Source organism: Falco cherrug, chromosome 2 (assembly GCF_023634085.1).
Source record: "Falco cherrug isolate bFalChe1 chromosome 2, bFalChe1.pri, whole genome shotgun sequence".
NCBI classification, from domain to species: Eukaryota; Metazoa; Chordata; class Aves; order Falconiformes; family Falconidae; genus Falco; species Falco cherrug.
The window spans coordinates 46,345,121-46,364,303 of NC_073698.1; the positions used below are offsets into that span (position 1 = coordinate 46,345,121).

The following is a 19,183-nucleotide window of genomic DNA, read 5'->3' on the forward strand; positions in this document are numbered from 1 at the left end:
AATGATGCAATATCCTGACCACACACTGTCATGTTCCTGTTCTGGCAACGGAAGAAATCAGATAATAATTTCCTGTTTTTTTGTCGGCCCACTAAATAACTTTGCTTGCCTAGTTCAAAGAAAGAAAGTAAATCCTCCATTTTGAATCTCTGTCGAGTATTTCCTCTGCCTCATTGCATGATCCAGCACTGATACTACCACAAACTTCTTGGCTTTTTTTTCATTGTATGTTACTGATGTCTAATAAACTCGATGCTACATACACTGTTAATTACCTTTTTTATCACTTTACAATCTTACTGGACCGGCACATGCATTTCTAAGAATTGAGGCTAGTCCTGTTATTAGTGATAACAACCTGAGAGATATGCCTTTTGCCTGGGGCTAAACATGTAAAAACTCAGTTCTCGTTTTACTTATGGGAAAAAAGATTACAGCTATCTGTACTAGTGAAAACTGGATCATGCTACTCACTTTGATGACACATGGCAGAATCGGGGCCAGACGGTTTTTACACTGTCAACTTTTTCCACTTCTTTCTTCCAAAGGGACAGAGGAGACACAAGAGAAGTGTCTGGGGGCTGTACTTGTTCTCTTCAGTGATAAAAGTTACATTATCTGGAAGTCAACACTCTCTGCCCTGCTCTATCTTCCTTTCCAGCCACTCTTGTAGTACCAGTTGTTGTTATTTGCACTGTAAAAGAGCTTAAAAGACAGACGAACAATAGTGCCGTTATCCTGTGCATGTGCAGAAGAATGCTTCCAGACTGAACAAAAGAGAGAAAACCGTGACAGGCTGGATGACTTCAAAGTTGACTTATGCCCTGAACAGAGAATTAGTGTCTGTTCCCCCCTTGCATAAGCAACCCAAGGCAGCGACAAAGCACCATGAAGGCAGCGGTGGCCGCCACTGCGACCACCCTACCTAGAGCTGCTGCTCCAGAACTGGGCAGCGACCAACTGGCAGCTATTATTAGCGGGTGTTATTAGTGCTATTAGTTATTAGAGCTATTAGTGGGTGGGAGAAGGAACTCACATGCTTCATGGTGATTTGTTCCCTATTTCATATCAGAGCTTAAAGACTTCAGGACAGTAAGTTAGGAGGTCATCCCCTGCAGCCGTAGCTGGGGGAAATGAACCCAGCGAGGGCTGTGTGATCGATGGCTGAGCTGCCTTGGGCAGCACCAAACCTCTGCTCACCTACCAGGCACGAGGGAGGGACACAAGCAACGGGTTCTTTCCACACTGGGAGATGAAGGACAATGTAAAAACACTACAAGGAGCGAACATTACCCGTGCAAGACTTGAAGGCAACAAACCCGCCTGCGTACGTGGACTGCGTTAAAGGAAGCCATCTCAATACAAGGGCGTCTTTCATCTCGGGGGCTCTCCTACACAGAAACGCTTAGGTAGTTACGTGGCTTTCTGCTACGCTTGGTTCCGTCTTCCTGCTGCACCAGCAACGCTATCTTTAAAAATACGTGGCTTTGCTCGCTGTGAATCAAAACTCCCAGAATCAGCACAAACCCACAACCGCCTGCTTTCGGCTGAATTCGTCCTTTCAAGCCCAACAAAGCCCCTACTTGTGATTCCCATTCCCATCACACTTTAAATCCGCATAATTACAAACCCGACACCACCGGGCTCTAATTACACGGCTCACGGGAGGAGCGGCGTCCTGGGCCGCATCCAGCACGCGGGGGGGGGGGGGGGGGGGGGGGGGGGGGGGGGCGGGGGGCGGGGGGGCGGCACCTTTGTTTAAAGCCCCGGGCGGAGGCGGCCCCGCCGCCCCCAGGCCTGCCCGTGGAGCTCCCCGCGGAGGCGGCCCCGCCGCCCGTCCCTGGGCTGATGGCGGGGCGGCCGGGCGGCTCTTTGTTCCCGCCGTGTGCGTGTGCGCGGCGCTCCGGCTGCCGGAGTGGGAGGGGATCCCACCCGCGTCCCCGCCGCCGCTGACGGGAGGCGCGGCGAGCGGGGCGGGCGGCGCAGCTCAGCGCGGGGCCGGGCCGGGCCCCCAGCGCGGCCAGCGGCGCTCCACGGCGTTCCCGTCTGCCCGCCGCCCGCGGGGCCGGGCGCTGCCCTCCGGCGGCGCGGCGGAGCAGGTGCCGGCGGCGGTGCCGGCGGGGCGGCGGGATGGAGGCTGCCTTGCTGAAGCCGGCGATGATGGCGGAGGTGAAAGGGAGCGGCGCCGGCCCCGCCGTCAGCGCCGAGCTGGAGGTGAAGAAGCTGCAGGAGCTGGTGCGGAAGCTGGAGAAGCAAAACGAGCAGCTCCGCAGCCGCGCTGCCGCCGCCGCGGTCGCCGCCGGCCCGCCCAGCCCGCACCTGCTGCTGGCCCCGCCGCCGGCCGCCGCCGCGCTGCGCCCCGCCAGCCCCCCCTCGGCGGCGGGCGGCGGGGCCGCGTCGTGCTTGCCCAGCCCGGTGCCCACCCTGCTGTGCGCCGCTGCGCTGGGCCCGCCGGAGCCCCTCGCCTACTTCAAGCCTTCGCCCGGCTTGGCGGCGGCCGGCGGCGGCGGACAGGAGCCCGGCGGCGGCGGTCCGGGGGGCGGCGGCCACGGTGCTGGACGAGGTGGCGGTGCTGGAGCTGGAGGACGGCGGCTGCGGGCAGGACGAGGATACCTGGTACGTGCGGCGCGGCCCTGCCCCGCCCCGGCGCGGGTGGCCGTGGCCCCCAGCCCCCGCAGCGCTCGCCCCGCCGCTGCTCGCCAGGCCTCCATTAGCATCCCCCAGCCCACTCCGATCCACTTGATCTCCTGCTTAAACTTAAATCTGCCCTTTAAAAAAAAAAAATTAATTATTTTTGTTTTCATTCCCCCACCCCACCCCCCCGAAACGTGCGGTCCCTGCGGCGGGGGGGCCGTGCCCGCGCTCAGGCGCAGGTGGGGGCTGCACCGGCCGTGGCGCCCTCGGCCGGGGCGGGGGCGGTCTGTGCTCGTTTCCCACTCGGAGTTAGATCGCCTCTCTCTAATGACAGGTCTCAGCCTAGTTTCAGCCTCCTGTTTACATAAGGAATTAAAAATAGCGAAATTGTTCCGGGAAAGCCTTTATTTGCGCAGCGCTGCCTCCCCATCCTAAAATCTCTGCCCAATTGCCTCCCACCTTCAGGGATTTGGGAGGGCTTTTGTCTTTTAGACATTGATCCAAATGGGTGGTTGCGTATCTTCAGCGCCCACGTTGCTCCCAAAGGCACGGCTGGGTGCTAGTATAGTCAATAAAGCATGAATGAATAGTGAATGAATAAAGCAGAAAATAAAATCACCGAGGGGAATGATGGCACTCACTTAAAAACAAACAGAAGAGGAGATTACAGGCTAGAGATACAAGTAAATAAGTAATCCTGGTGTCTCAAAACTTGTCGTAGTAATGTGGACGAACGTTGTAGGGATGCTGCTGGAATACTATGGGAAACATCGGCTGTGTAATCATGTTACACATAATTCGTGCTCAATTGTTTTAAAGTGTCAGTAATAAAATATCGTTTATCTTTAAATAACTGTTTTCAGTATCTGCGAAAGCTTCAGTGTAGTTTATGTGGCTGGTTTTTACATCTAGCTGAAGTTTAGGCCAGCCAAGAATAAAATACAGTATAATGCAGCCGAGATGCATTTAAACATCCTTATTTTTGGTAGAAGAGAAGGGATTTGAAAATCAGTCTAAATATGGGAAATATCTCCTGTATGCTGGTTCTGTGTCCTTCATGATACAAATAATACCATATTGCTATTTCAGAAAATAGCTTTTAAGAATCATCAATAAATTGCATAGGAATTTTTGTCAGTGTTGTTTCATTGTATGTGCTGTTAGCCTGCGCAGGGCCGTTTGGGGCTTGTCAGTCTGGACTTGAATCAAATTTTACATCACTTCTAACCCCTGACTTACCTTCACATGAAGGAATCTCAAATTTGTTTTATCCCATCCTGTTAAACAAAACGTTTTCCCTGTTTATGTTTATGGGTGGTGGACAGTCATTGTTATTTCGTGTTCCTGTTTGATTTGTCCCCTGGAAGCAATCCTGAATGCTTTGGGGGCTGGGGGTGGGGTGGGGCAGAACTTACCTTCATGTCAGATATCTATGTGTCCACAGAAAGAATTTCATGACAGGGATTTGTTAACAAATTTATTCCAGTAAGAGCTAATTGTTTTAGCTGTTGAACGTTTTTGGTTCAAGGCTAAATCTCTGCCATTGTCCGTGAGAGGTCAGCTGTGTGATGCCAGCTACTTGGGGCTTTTTTGTAATGTCAGTCTTTAAAGCCTGCTATCTGGAAAGCCAAAGACCAATGCATATCCTACTTGATGATGAGTAATTTTAGGCCTTAAATACCTTTGCTTTTTTTTTTTTTTAACTGCAGTTACCAAAAAAATGTAGAATTGGCATCATTGCAGACAAGTCAGACCTCTTTCTGCTGTTCAGCTTTTTGCACATCAGTCACATGTTTAGCTTTTGAAGTACTTCTGCAGGTTAACAGGAAAGCTGAAAGCTTTCATCTTATTTTTTTGGGGGGTTGTTTTTGTTTTTCTCAGTATCACTTTTTTAAAATGTGTAGTCAGGGGAAATGAGTCCTCTCCTCAGAGAAATTCAGTAGTTGATCTCTGCTGGGACTGCCAAGAGAGAGCAATCACAGTGAGGGTATTTATTCCTTGTGAGCTGGACAGAGTGCTGGTTGACTCAAAGGAGAAAAAAACCCAAAGATGGGGCAGACACTGGAGAACAGTTGCTCTTGGGGGACTTTGGTAACTGTTGAGCCAAAACCCTAGAGGTGAAAGACTGCTAGCTGTTCTTTTTTGTTTTGTTTTTTTTTTGGTCTTGCCTTTTGCACCTCCCATGTGCTGGTGAGTGAGGATCAGCCTTTTGACTGTCCGCAGCCCCATCGATCGGAGGCGGTCAGGCCAGGGAGCTGTGCAGCCAAGAATAGTTCCTTTCCTGGGAGATTTGCACTTTCCCAGGTGAACCATTGTCTGCTTGTGTCTGCTAATCTGCAAGGGCAACAGCAGCAAGGCAGATCCCAGCTTCAAGAATTTCCCCATGAAATCTGCTTTGATACTTGGCTTCCTAGTGTGCTTGACCATCTGATTAGTTGCCTACACTTGTCTGAGAATAATGCATATATGCTCGCTTTTCTTGCACTTTTTTTTTCTGCTGGAATTGAATGTCAGAATTGGATTTTCATTGTTTCTCAGAAAATGTTTAATGTTTAAAAATCTGACTTGTACAACATTCGGCTCATCTGGGAGGAGGTACTCTGTATGAAAATTAAATGTAATCAGCATTCTGACAAGTTGATTAAATTGTTATAGGTAAACGAGTGAAATAGATAACAGTGAAATTATGATTTAAATATAAAATCAAATACTGGAAATTAGATGGTTTCAATAAAGATAAATATATAGGGAAAGATTGATAGCATCTCTGGTGTGTGTGTGTACAGCACTTAATGCATTTGAAGTTTGGGGCAGTCCTGAAATTCAGATAGTGGTAATGAGATGGCAGATTTTTATGAGAAACCTGCTTGAACTTTGTTTTGATGTGCCAGGCTGTAAAGTTCATATTTTGCCACCCACTTTGAGGAGGAAAGGAGAAAACAAAAGTAATGTGAACTCTTCTACTTCAGAATATCTTTTGTTATTAGATATACTGTAGGGCTTTGCATTGTTATAAATGATTAGTGGGCAGGAAAGAACACAAAAGTTTTAAGTATTGCACATCTTGCTGATACTTGTGTGTGTATTTTGGTTAAGGTTGTACGTCTTGCCTACCAAGACTCTCACTCCTCAAGAGAAATCACTGAGTCCTCTGCAGTGGTGCAGACGTGTTCTGGATCATCCAAGTCCTGAGATAGAGGCTGCAAAACGTTCCCTATGCTTTAGATTGGAACAAGGTAATCTTATTCTTTGAGTTTCTTTACTAGTAAGTTGGCATTTTTGGTCTGGCTTTTCACTTGTGTTTGCTTTTTTCCACAGTTTAGCAAGCTTTACGAATGGCAAACATGCAGGTTTTTTCCTATGTATTCAAGTCTTCCTCCACTACATAAATGCCAACAATTGTTTGAAATATTTTTTTTTGTGAACATGCATTTTTTTACAATGTTCTTCTTCATTAATCCTTTTTTTTTCTCCTGCATAACTCTTGTCTTCTAAACTTGACAGTTTTCATCCATTGCTTAAAATACCAGACCTCTTGCCAGGAAAACTTGGATGCTAACTTTAATATTGATACCTCTATTGAGATTCGAGAAACAGTGCTTTCGGGTTTTTGTAAAGTCAAAAATTATCACAGTGCTTTTTATGTATGTTTTTAAAAACGTATTTGTCCACATCTAATGTAGTATCAGGACGTTGCTAAGTGTAGGACAGACCAAGAAGGGCTGTAACTTGACTGCTGGCACCGCTTTGTTGGGCTCTCATTAGTCTCAGGTACTGGGATCAATCTGATGGCTGTTTGGTGCCAGTGAACTTGTAGTTGCATCTGGGCATGCTGAATTCTGATCTAAATAAATATCAGCCAGCATTATTTTTACTTTTTTACCATCTAGGGTCCCATTAGGATTGTAGTAAGTGTTGTTGAAGAAAGCGATCAAGGCAGGATATTATCTTAAGGGTTATAACTCACTAGGCAAGGAGCAGCAAATGAACAATATAGGAAGATGGCAGGAGAAGGAAATAAAGCTAATGACAATACGAGCATATGGGCGTATCAGTTAGCTACAGCCGCCATTAAGAGAGATTGAGCATGTTCCTGTATGCTGTGGAGGATATGGGTAGCTGTGGATTAGTCTTATCCAAAATCCGGCGTTTAACTGAGTCGGTCTCTGAAGGCATCTGTCTCTTTATATTGACTGTAAAAGATTCTATGATGATTGTTTTCCTAGCCATATTTAGTTGAGCTCAGTTGCCTAAAGTTAGGTGGGCCAGACTACAGGTCCTATGTTGGTAATCGTCCCATCTAGCTTTAGGGTGGAACTTGGCTCATGATTTGGACACTTGATTCAGGCATCTGTGGTGTGAGCTGGGTGTCTGTGTGTGGCAGTCAGTGGGAGTTTTGGCCGTAGGGTCAGAGGAATTGGGGGAGCTGCTTGGGTGACAAGGTGTAGGTGTTGGCCTTAAAATGAAGTCAATTGCTCGCTTGAGCCCACGGACAGCCGTGGGTGCTTGGTACTCCCATCTGCTCACCTGAAAGTGTCTCTGGTGTAGGGCACCCCAGTCTGGTTTAGAAGCTCAGTTTAGGTTGCCCCACAGAGGCATCTAGTGCCATTTGAGATGGCCTTGCTTACCCTGGTTCCCACTCAGGATAGATACACATCTTCCATAGGTCCTGTGGCTTATCTGCCATTCCTTTGATGGCATAATGGACTCACAAGGGCCTCTCAGATGAGGAAGTGCATCTAGGTATGGGCAACTGAATCAAGCCCATAATGTGAATGCAGAAGCAAGCCAGAGGAGCGCGTGACCTGTTTTTCCCCTTACAAGTTATTATTTAAATTTAATAGACAATAAAGGTGAAATTATTGTTTCAAATTCAAATCACTCTGTGCTTATCAGTTCAGTCTCTGTGCAGAAGTCACACTGAGTGACATGTGTCAGAGCTATGTTGACAATGAATTGCTTTGATCCATATGGTCTACTCCTGGTGCTTGTTTCATGAGTTTCTTGGGTTTGGTAAAAAGTTTCTGAGAGACTATATAAAACTCATTATGGGAGCAGTGTGTTCAAGGAGGGAATGGACTCGTATTTCTACTGCAGCAATTCTATCCTAAAATTGTTTTAATTAGTAATTCAGTTAGACTTGATTAACTCTCACATTTCTAAAGATTTTTATTACCTGTGCTTTTACAAATTACGTAATAAGCAAATGTCATATTTCTTACCCTAATTTTGTAGAAGTTGTTTTCACAGTATTTATTTCTTCCTCAGTTTTGAAACCATGTGTGAGATTTTTGTAAGAATCTAGTAATTCTGTTTTAAAAGCACAACAAACTTTTTGTAATCTGACTTTTCCTGGGTTTTGTTTTGCAGTGCACTCTTAGCAGTAATTATGTGTGTATAAATACATTCACATAATTTTATCCTGATTTTAAAAGTGTCTCAGTAAGAATGGCATTCTTCTTTTCTGGTACTGAAGTTTAAAACTTGTGCTTGTAAGTTGAACAGTGCTTTTCCCTTTTATCCATATGCCTTGCAAGGATGTTTTAGAGGGATTTTGAAATCTAGTTGTGCCTCTTCTGTTTGGTACTGAGTCGATGGTACTTGAGAATTACTAAATGTGTAGTCAAAAAACATTTATAATATACCAATGTGTGGTTTCTGAAATGGCTTACAGGTAGAATTTGCTTAGTAATTTTGTCCATGGTGCATTAAACAAATAATTAATCCAGTTTTAGGTACTATAGTGCACATAGAAATAAAAAGCAGTAGAAACTCATTTTTGCCTGCAAAGTCAGCATATCTGAGTAAGTGCATGCAGAGAGTGTGATCCAAATGTAATAAAATTTTGCCAGGCTATTTTTCTGAGTTTTAATTGATTCCTGTTCTCTTCCTAAGATTTTTAAATCTGTGCCTATTTATTCCTGCTCTTGTAAATTTTCCTTATTACATTATATCCTGATTTTCATAGAAGTAGTCATTTGTTGTCTGAAATATCCCAGTGTTAGGATAGTGCATAACAAGGCTAAAAGTCTTGTGAGAGACCTGCCAAAGCAGCCGTAGGTGATGAAACGCTGCAATGACTACATCATCTTTCAGGCTGGAGAAACACTCAAATGATGTTATTTTCTTATTGCCTTGTTCTCAGCAGCTTGTTTCTTTTCTAGTGAAAATTACTGTTTTAAGTATGTCATGGTGGAAGTAAGATTTCATCTTGTCATAAATCTGTAAGTGTATAAGCACAGCGGTGGTCTCTAGCAGGTGATTCTTATGTGAACTACTGTGAGAACCTGGACAAGCTTCTCAACCTTCCTCTGGTCCACCACTAATTAGGTAAAACTTCTATTGTGTTTATAATGAGCTAGGCTTATTGCAAGCCCTGTTTCCGTGGATTAAACGTGCTAGCTTTAAGGAGGATGAAAGTTAAATGTAACCTCTTATGATAAGATTTTTTCTTGGAATTGTTCCTGTTTTCCGTGAGCATTTATACTGTTGAGGTAATAATACTTGTTTATGGGGTTTGGGGTTTTTTTTTCCTCTGTGGCCTGACCTGGATCACTACTTTCTTTTTGCTTTTCTTCAGTCATCTTTTTGTTTGAAACCTTTCTGGTTTGTTTTGTTTACAGCAATTATCTTATCTACTGTAGTAGAGTCAGTTTCCCTCTCCCTTTGTTTTTTAATCTTCCTGTCTGTTTTATTTCTTTTGATGCATTCAAATCATCAGGGCCACATTAACAGTCTTAACGGTGTGGTGGATCATCTTCTGTATTTTCTTGGTAGTACTTGGAGATGTTGGGACATGGCCGTATTAAGCCCTGTGAGCAGAGAGATGTGATGTGTAAAGTTCCTAGCTGATGCAGATGGGTATAACCCCTCTAAAATAGATGGCATGGTGTTGATTGACATCCTGGCTGAAGATACCCTGTGTGGCTTCACTCCTGTAAAAGGCTCTGGGGCAGGCAGGTGGATAAACTGAGGAGTTAAGCAGCTTAGCAAGGAGTCAGTCTGTAGGAGCTCAGCTTTTATGCAGGGCTTCAGAGCATATCTCATCCAATTCAGCCTTCCAGACAGAAAACTCCTCTTTCCTGGAGAATGAAATATTGGCTAGATTCAGAGTTTGGCTTTAGATAAGTTCTTATTCAGAAATACTCCTTCAGATCTTTACAAAGAGTAAGCAACAGAAGTCTGTAGGTTTTGCAGTTGGCTGCAGTAACTTAGAGCTTTAAGATTAAACTCTGTTTCATTTCTTAAAATGAGTAATGTGCTTCAGGGTGAATGCTGTTATGTTGTCTGTGGATGAGAAGGTATGCTGTGAAACAGATCTGTGGTAGTTTCTCTCCAATTGCTTATGATTTTACAAAAACCAGGAATCTAATCGGTGACCTTTTAGCCTTTATTGTGCTGGATCTCTGTCACATGTCAGTTAAGTTTCATATCTAAACATATAACATACCTGCAAGAAAAACAAGGGGGGAAGGAAAAAATCCAAACCAAAACAAACGATTTATTTTGACAGTACTGTATTCTTTTTACATGTAACAAAAAAAAAAAACAAAACAAACCCAAAACAAACAAACCAAAAATCCCCAACAACTTGCAGCTGGTAGGGCCCCAGGCGGCAGGTTTTACCTGGACATACAGCTTGCTGCTTACACAGAAAGAGGCGAGGTTCTGTCTCATTTTCCTGATTCTCTTCCACTTCCCAAGCGTTCATAGTGAAGTCATTTAGTTTGGAGTCTTTAAGATACAAAATACATTTCATCAGCTGCTAAGGATTTATCATGGGGAATTTCTATGCTGTAGTCTAGCAGCAGTAGCAAACAGAAAATACTGTAACTGGATAAAAATTTTTATTTTGTATGCATGAGCTGGATCCAGTGCTGCACCCAGTGCAAGGTGGGATTTTTTTATTATTTTCAAATAGGTTTAAGTTTATTTGCTGTCCATTGATGCATCAGCAATGTATGTTGTGGCACTCAGGACTGGATTAATAAGATTTAATACAGCTTTCTCATTCTTATTTTTCATATAAACGAAGATTAAAGTTTTACGTAAAATGCTTTTGGGGTCGCAAATGGTAACGTCCTGAAGCTTGCAGATGATTGCGTTTTTGTTTCCCTCATAAATAATAAAATGTCTAAAGCTTTAGAAGGAATGAATTAAGTGGCATGACAGATTTGGTTTTTGTTTTGTGTGTGTTTCTGATAATAAAGGGTGATGTGCAACTGTAACTCCTATCAGCATCTGAGCACCTTTCGGGGAATGTGACATCTCAGAGGACAGGATGCATAGCAGTGTTCTGCTGTAGTATGAGCTTAGTGCTCAGAGTACACATATACATGCGTTTATTTGATGTAACCTGTTGTAACAGCTGCATAATTCCAAGGAGTTCTTAGAGATTTTGCAAATACTGGTATCACTGGATATTCTAACACAGCTGCAAGATGATTGGTATGTTTCAATTTGGAAAAACTTGGGTTTGATATTCTACTTGCATTTCAAGCAGAGTATTTCTGTCTATCTGGAACATTTCTGCTCGGCAAGTACATTTCAAGATAAAGTGTTTGGTTGAAAACCCTTATGGCAACAAATGCACAGAAGATCAGACACTTTTTATCCATTTCAAGGATATCTTTTGCCTTTTTAATATAGCTCTTAGATATGACTTCTTTGAAAGTCTTTCTACTTTTCTTTGAATTATAATATATGTACTGTTTAAGAATTTAATTTCATATTTGGAGATTGTTGTGCATCACAATTAAATATTTTCTTAGAATTGATTTCTGGTTGTCATTATAAAAAGATACTAAATTCTGAAGTCTTTGTAAAGGTTGGTAGAGAGGTGGTGTTGGTTTTCTTAACATCAGTTGAGAAGATACCCATCCCTTTTTAGAGTGTAAGTGTTCTGTTAATCCACAGTAGCTACTGAGTTGGAATTATCAACTCATCATGAGTGGCTGAACAGCTAGAAACACTGTCAAATTTTACATGAGGATTTCAGTAGGCTTATTTAAAATAGGAATAACTTAGGCTTGCAAAATAGTCTCAGTCTGTAATGCAGCATATGTTTAAAAGCAGTAGTAGTAGCATCAACCCTGACAGTTAACATTAAAAATACAGACACAATTAGTGTTATCCAGCAGAGTACTAATTGCTGGTTTTGTTACCAAAATATGCAGCTAGTTTCCTGGATAGAAATTAAAAAGAAACCTAGTTTTTATTAATGGTCCTGGAGGCACTTGAAAGCTTAACCCCTGAAGATATTTTTTCTATGGAAAGGAGGTTCTTCTCAAAACGGTGCTGTTCTGGAAGCTGTCGTTTCATTTTTGCTCCTGATAGTCTATAATGTCTTGCTCATTGTTTGCTGGTCCCCAAATTATTGTTACAGCTTCTGCTGATTTTCTTTCACTGTCTGTTTTTGATGTATGCTGAAGAGAGCTGGGAGGGGAGTAACGTTCTGGAATGTAGATGAGCCTCCCCCATGTGGTATATAGAGGTAGCACTGCTTCTTTACTAAAATGTTTATTTCTGTATTTTTGCTTTCAGGGAGCACTTAAGTTCTTGTCTTCACAGCACTGCATCTTTTGAGATGCTTTTGTTCTGACTGTTTTATGCCGTGATGCCTAAGTATATTTTTGTTGGTTACTTCTGGCATATAGTCCACAGTCCTGTAAATATGCCATACAGTCTTTCTCCTTGGCAGCTGACCTCACGTTTTAATATATTAGGAAGATGTCAATTATCTGCACTTACTTAACCAAGTGTTCCATATCCAGCACTTCTCAGTTCGTATTTTATGGAAATACAATATTTATACAATATTTACACCAGTCATTTTCTTTTACATAAGAGTTCACACAAAAGTTACTGTAATAAAATAAAACTTTTTTGACTCTACCTGATACTGAAATGTAGTCAGTAAGCTCTGACCTGAATACTTGAGGCACAGGCATTTTGAGAGTTGCTTGATCTTTATGCTGCAAGACAGAAGATGTTAGTACAAATGACAGAAGTATAGGAGTTTATAAAAATAAAATTCCTGAGCATTTTATTAATTTTTCTTTCATGAGCCTCCCTTAAAATGCTGTTTTCTTAATTCTACTTCTAGAGTGGGTTGTATTTGTAAAATGTATTATTACAGAAAATGTTTTCTTGTGGAATAATCACTTTTGGTAGGGTCACTAAGCCATCATTAAAGTCTTTGAATGTGGCTTGATCAAACACTGTAATGGAATGCTTCATTAAAAGCTTTGCACTTCTGAGAAGTCTGAGGGAGAAAAGTAGTATAAGTATGCCTGCAGGACAAAAAATTGCTTTTGTCAGAAAAAAAGCTGAAAACCTAGGTAATTCTTGTTTTGAAAAGCATTTGCAGCAATTTAAAGTTTACATTTTTACCAATTTAAAAGGATCGTAAGAAAAATACAAAATAAGAAGATAAAGTCACAAAATATACTTCATGTTCTTGAATATTTTAGTTTAAAGTATTTAGTTATGAGATTTTATGGAAAACTGATATGAGGTAACGATTAATTTTTAAAGTGATATCGAGCTAATGCCTTTAGCGTTTTTTTCATTGGTTTATTTATTTTTAAAATGTTTTTATTTTATTACCACAATAAAAGTCATATAAACCAAAACAGAAGAGGTATTGGATCACATCCGCTGGTGAATTTGGACTACCATTATCACTTCTGTGGTGTGAAGTACTTGTAAATAGAGTCTACACAGCTAGCAGACCTGAGATTAAACCCACTTTGTAACATGAGAGAACTCCGTACCATAACTGCATTTTGAGAGAGCTTTTTTCTTGAATGTGGATGGCTGAATATACCCAACCCTGTGTGCCCCGCTACTGCAGAGGGGCATTGCAAATGCATTCTGACTTGGAGCAAGTGTTTTCCCACTTTTGAAAAGAAAGGCAGCTTCTCTTGTATTCACTTGTCTTCCTCCGTTATGTAGTGCCAGTGTTGATCTTGCTACCTGTGCTGTATTAATTCAGGATGAGATGGCTTGTACCTTGAAATGTACATTTCTAGAATGGTTACACATAGAAGTAGAGGTGGCTAACCTTGGACATATCCTCACGCAGTCAGATAAATTCCACTGTAAGAGTTCATGAGTTGTATCCTCTGCTGCGTAGGAGGGAAGATCAGTTAATTTCTCTTCTCAGCTTTGTCTGCAGCTGCTGGAGGACAGGTTGTTTCTAAGTATGGTAAGAAATCAAATCTCAGGTAACTAAAGAGCTTCTTTTGGTGCTAAAGGTTATGAATAATTTTACAAACCTTAGTAATTTAAGTTAGATACCTGGGAAAAACTGGGTACCCATTGACTCTGAAGAAGCTAAAGGGCAGTTCATCTAGCCTGTCTTGATTCTTAAACAGTTGTCCGAACTGAGTATGGAGATGCTTGTTTCTCTCTGCTAATTAGAAAAGATGTTAACATCTGAAGGAGTGAAATGGCAGTATTCCCTTATACTTTTAACAAGTCTTGAATACCCTCTGCATTTTGGAAGAATAGCCTGATGCCTTTTATTCAGAGATCGTTTCTTACTGTCTTTTCAGTCATGGCACTTTAGACCTTGCTCATAATAATTTGTTTAGATGCCTAAGTTCATTCTCCAGAATAGGGACACACAGGGCACTTGGGGTTTTTTTTGGTGTTTTTGTATACTAGTAGCTTATCTGAGTCTTTCCATAATTGGTGCAAAAATTTTGTGCCACAGTCCAACTATTTCACCAGTGTATGGTATAAATACTGTAAAATGTGTCCTCTAGTCTTAACCTGAAATACATGGGATGTTGCCTTGTGTTGCATCTGAATCACAGAGGAAAATCTGTGTGATTGAATCTTCCTTGGAAAGATTTTTTGTGTCTCAGTTACCAGGACCAGATGTGGATGCAGCTGTTTCTGTTGTCTGATGTAGGTACCTTGTCCTTGGGTCTCAGGCATTTACATGAATTCATGGAACATATATGGCCCAGATTTATTCCACCTAGTTGTAGGCATGTGCCAGATACACCTAATTTAACAGAACAATCGCTTTGGCCATGATTCATTTGTCTTAACGAGGGTGCTAAGTGTAGTTTGATGTGCTGTTGGATCCTTGAGGTACATAGAGGGGGCAGATGGGCATGATACATAAAAGCCTCACTTAACTGGACCAGCTGGAGCACCTGAAATGTCATTACAGTCAGGTTTTAGACAACTGAATCATGCCCTGGCTGTTTTGTACTGAAGGGTGGGCTGTGCTCCAGGCTGTAGGTGTTTCAAAGTGAAGCTGTGTAAGCATATGAGATAAGACACAAGAGAGCACACTCATCTGTTTCTCCAGAGCTAAAGCTGTTGGAGTCTCAGAACCAGGAGATTCCTCCTCTCCAGGCTACTAAATGTGAGACTGCTGCAATTCCCTGTTCCCATGTCCAGCCAGCTCTAAAACTGGAGTCTTGCTAGCAGATCTCACACCCACACTTGTACTTGCATAGCCATGTGGGTCCCTGGTACCTGCCCGGACCTCCAGTGTTGGGCACCAGGCCCCAGCTTTCTGGTAGCTGACCCCTAGATCCATTGTCCCCACAGCATCCAGCCCCCAAACTTCTGGTCCTATTCACTGGCTAATCTGACTTGATGTTTGTTGGCATCTCACATGCATATTCATATGGACCTCTGTTAGCTGGCCGAGACCCAAAGTCCCTCCAGCATCAAGCCTGTAGCCCTGCAGTTGCTTAATAGTGGGTTTCCAGACTTTGTGTCCTGTTCACTGGCTAGCATGGTTTGAAGTTTGCTCTCACACATGCATGTACATTTGCACACTCACATGTGGCAGAGAAGGCCCTTTGTGCAGAAAAATAGTTAGAAGTAGTAGTACTTTGAAGACTAATCAGGTGCAGGGGTAGCTCGTGTCAGTGGTCTGACCAGCAGCATGTTTACACATGGCTGGCCCCTCTCATCCCCTGTGTCTTATATCCCATGGATGTTCCTTACCTATTCATTGTGATCCCTCACTTTCTTTGCCCTTGTCTCCTCCTGACTAAGCAACCTGCCCCTAATTCCTTTTCTGCACTGGTCCCAGTTTTGCTACACCTGTACCCAGATTTGGTATTTCTGTTACTGTTACTTAGGTCGTCTCTACGTTACATGGTGTCACAGATGGGGTTACCAAGACACTGCTGAGCAGGGTGCTGCTCCGCAAAAGGTCCCTGGTGCTCCCTTTTCAGCTGCCTGTGAGATTCAGCTGTTTCTCATGTTAACAGCCCTCACCCCCTGTAAGACCTGGCCATCCCTCACTCGCTGTTAGTCACTTCTGGCAGCTTTACTGTTCCTTGTTTTGTTGAGTAACATCTCCTGTGTGATCTGTAGTTCCTCATGTTGCATCCAGTTACCTTTACTGCTGGCCAAGGAGGACAAGCAATCTCCTGGCATATCTTCATGCAAACGGTCTTTAAAATTCCCATTATAGCCAACAGAAAGACAGGACTGGGTTTGGTTGTCCATGTGTATGGCACTACTAATGCCTTTGAAATGCCCTGAGCAGATGTCTAAATACCATGAGATGCCTACATGTAGGTAGCTGAATTGAACTGTAGACCTCCATTGACTGTTTTCAGAGCTTAGGTTGCAAAACTTAATTGTGGACACTGTCAGTGTGCAGAGGAAATGTCTGCAGGATAGCAATGAATGCCTGAAACAATCCTATGAGAGAAAGTAGATTTCTTTTTCTTCTCAGGGATATATATGTTTGTGTCCTACATTTTTAAGTAAATACTGTTTTTGTTGGTAATGAAATCGCATTGATCTCTTCAATGATACAGGTATTTTTATGCAGGTGACTTGCATATGTAACTGTTAATTTGAAGGAATTACTTTAAGAGTTTTGGAAGGAAAACTTGTAATTATTTTCTAATTAATTCTGGGTGTAGCTTCAGGCTGTAGATTTTAAAATACTAACATATTGGCATGTGGTTCCCAAGGTTTTTCGTGCATGGTGTGGCTGTAAGTATTTATTATTTTGTTGTCTTTTCAGTTTAGAATTGCTTTTTACATGTGAAGAAATTCAGTATGCACTTGTGTGCTGGTAACTTTTCAGTCATGTCATTGAAAAGTTACTAGCACACAAGAAAATGAATAGTGCAAGGTAACTTGCATTTGTATATTTGTAGCACGTGAATGGACTTTTAAGTGGCATTAACTGCTAGCGGCTTCCTTTAAAGTCATTTGAAAGCCATGTAAAGATTTGTGTCAGAAATGAAAGTAAGCTGTTAGGGCCTGTCATTTGTTTTATTCTTCAGGCGTGGATCATATAATTCCAATTTCATTGGGCTCAAGGTACTACCACAGTATAGCCTTAGTAAAAGAGTAGGATTGGGTGTTAAGGCTTAAAAATTTGCATCTGACTGGTAGCATTTTTTTCTTTTTTTTTTTTAATTTTAATTTGGCACATAATCTGTTTGTGATTTTTGGCTTTAGGCCATTTTTTCTTCATAACATGTCTTAAGTCTGTTATAGGTGCATGGAAAGATTTTGTGGCCCATAGTGTGTAGGTGTTAGTAACTTTGTCATTTGTTGTGGTGTTGCCTGCAAATACAGAGGACTGGGATCAGCATCTGAACACCTTAAGGTCCTTTCTTCCTGGAAGTCCACCATGTCCCTCAAGTAGCTCTGTAAAACACTAGCAAACCTTCTCAATGTTCTTTGTTCCTCATTCCCAACCCATAGGGAAGGCAGGGGAGAGAGCAGTTTGTAGGCCAGCATAAAATAGGGCAGGATGGAATGATGGAGGGAATCACTGCTTCAGCCTGTTCCTCCACAGGGTCACCAATTTTCTTTTTTGTCATTTCTGTTTCATATGTTGCAATTATACCGCCTCATGGTTTTTTAACATCTTCTGAAACATGGAGTGTGAAAAAACTAACTGTAATCACAAGTGGATCTTTGTTTATAAATAAAATAAATTTCACTTTTAAGTAGGCACGTATGTTCTTGTTGTGTTTGACTTAGTCCAAAAAGATTTTGATATTTTTGGCTTATGTGGATGCTGATAAATCTGAGATACTTACTTGGAAAAAACAATTTTCTTTTTATGGAGAACCTTGAAGAAGCATCTCAGACTTTGTTGTCCAAGCCCATTTCTGCTTACTGTGGACATGACTGCTTCTGGTGGTAGAAACGCTTAAAAGTTACAGTACAGTGCTTTTTATCCTGAAAAGGAAGACCTGGGCAGAAGGATGTTGCAGCAATGTAGTAACTGTATTGATGGTGCTTCTGGAACTTGTGTGCTTTGACTCTTGTCTCTTGTGCTTTTCTCATACTTCCCCTGTTGTAATATTCTCGTGGTTGATAATGTTATACTCCTTCTGTAGCTTATACCTATGTTAATTGTTTGCGAGGAGCAAGGATTGCCTCTTTGTTAAATGCTTGTACAGTTCTTGCTGCATTGTAGGTAGCTCTGGGAGGTACTCGCAAGGTGAAGTTTACTTACGGAATCTCTCTTGAGATGTCTGAAATCACGCCAGGGGAGCTTAAATTTAGGAACGTGCTCTGAGTTAGTGCCAGGAGAAATCAATCTTTCTCTAGAGAGTCTGAAGAGACTAGTCTGCTTAGACTAAAAAGAAGTCATTGCAGAAGCACTGGCCCCCATGACAGTAATGGTAATGATAGTATTACCTATATCAGTCATTTTACCTATTTTCCTAAAGTAACTGTTTGGTTAGCACTTCTTAATTTGACTCTAGGTTGGTGTTGAACTTTAATTGTACATGAGGATATGCATTCTGAAAACTTTTATTGTATTTGTCGGTCAATTTTACAGTATCTTTGATTTTTGAAGGGATTTGTATCTTTTCTCTGCTTTGGGTAATAGTGTTAACACTTTCTCATAGTAAGTGCGTAACTGTGACACCTGCTATATTTATCCAAAAGCCACAGGGGTCCTGGAGGGTAAGTGCTGCTTTTGACCTTGAATGGATCCCAACTTTAAGCTTTTCCAGTCTGATTCAATATAGGCAGCAGGTATACTTGTGCAAAGAAAAAGGAGTGTGGTATCTTGGAGGAGGGTGTAAGTCAGAAACTGTAGACAGAGAAGCTCTCTTGCAAAACCCTCCTGCCAGAGGTTTAACCTGTGAATAAAGATGGCAAGTGGATATAGTTGTAGGGGGAGCTGTAGTGTGTTTGTGGGTGTTGGATGTAGGAGAAATTCAGGACTAACGAGTAGGGTTAGAAAAAATGCAGTTTAGAGTTTGAATTATTTTCTTTTTTATGTGATGATAAATGATAGTTATGCATATATTTATATATAAAGTGATATAACATATGGGCAGACACATATATTTGAATTCCACCTGGTATGTAATCATGATCCTATACTGCTAGGTGAAGGATGGGAAAACGCCCTTCTATGAGTCTGTTATTCATAGAATGGATCCCTTACCCTTTGTGCTTACCTCACTTGCAGATGATAATGTACAAAAGAAAAAAGAATTATGTATGCTATCAGAAATTTTAAAAAATAATTACATATGCTACCAGAAATTTTAAATTTAGGAAATATAATTAGCTA

At 42.0% G+C, this 19,183-nt stretch overlaps 1 protein-coding gene across 1 annotated transcript in view; it reads left to right on the top strand.

Moving 5' to 3' along the window:
• The first annotated feature begins 1,757 nt into the window (after positions 1-1,757).
• Positions 1,758-19,183, top strand: part of SLAIN1 (SLAIN motif family member 1) — a 58,953-nt gene continuing 41,527 nt past the window's right edge. Inside the window, 3 exon segments of the mRNA XM_055703069.1 lie at positions 1,758-2,534; positions 2,536-2,616; positions 5,731-5,870. Of these exon segments, the coding sequence (XP_055559044.1) occupies positions 2,131-2,534; positions 2,536-2,616; positions 5,731-5,870 (625 nt within the window). The 5' untranslated portion in view covers positions 1,758-2,130.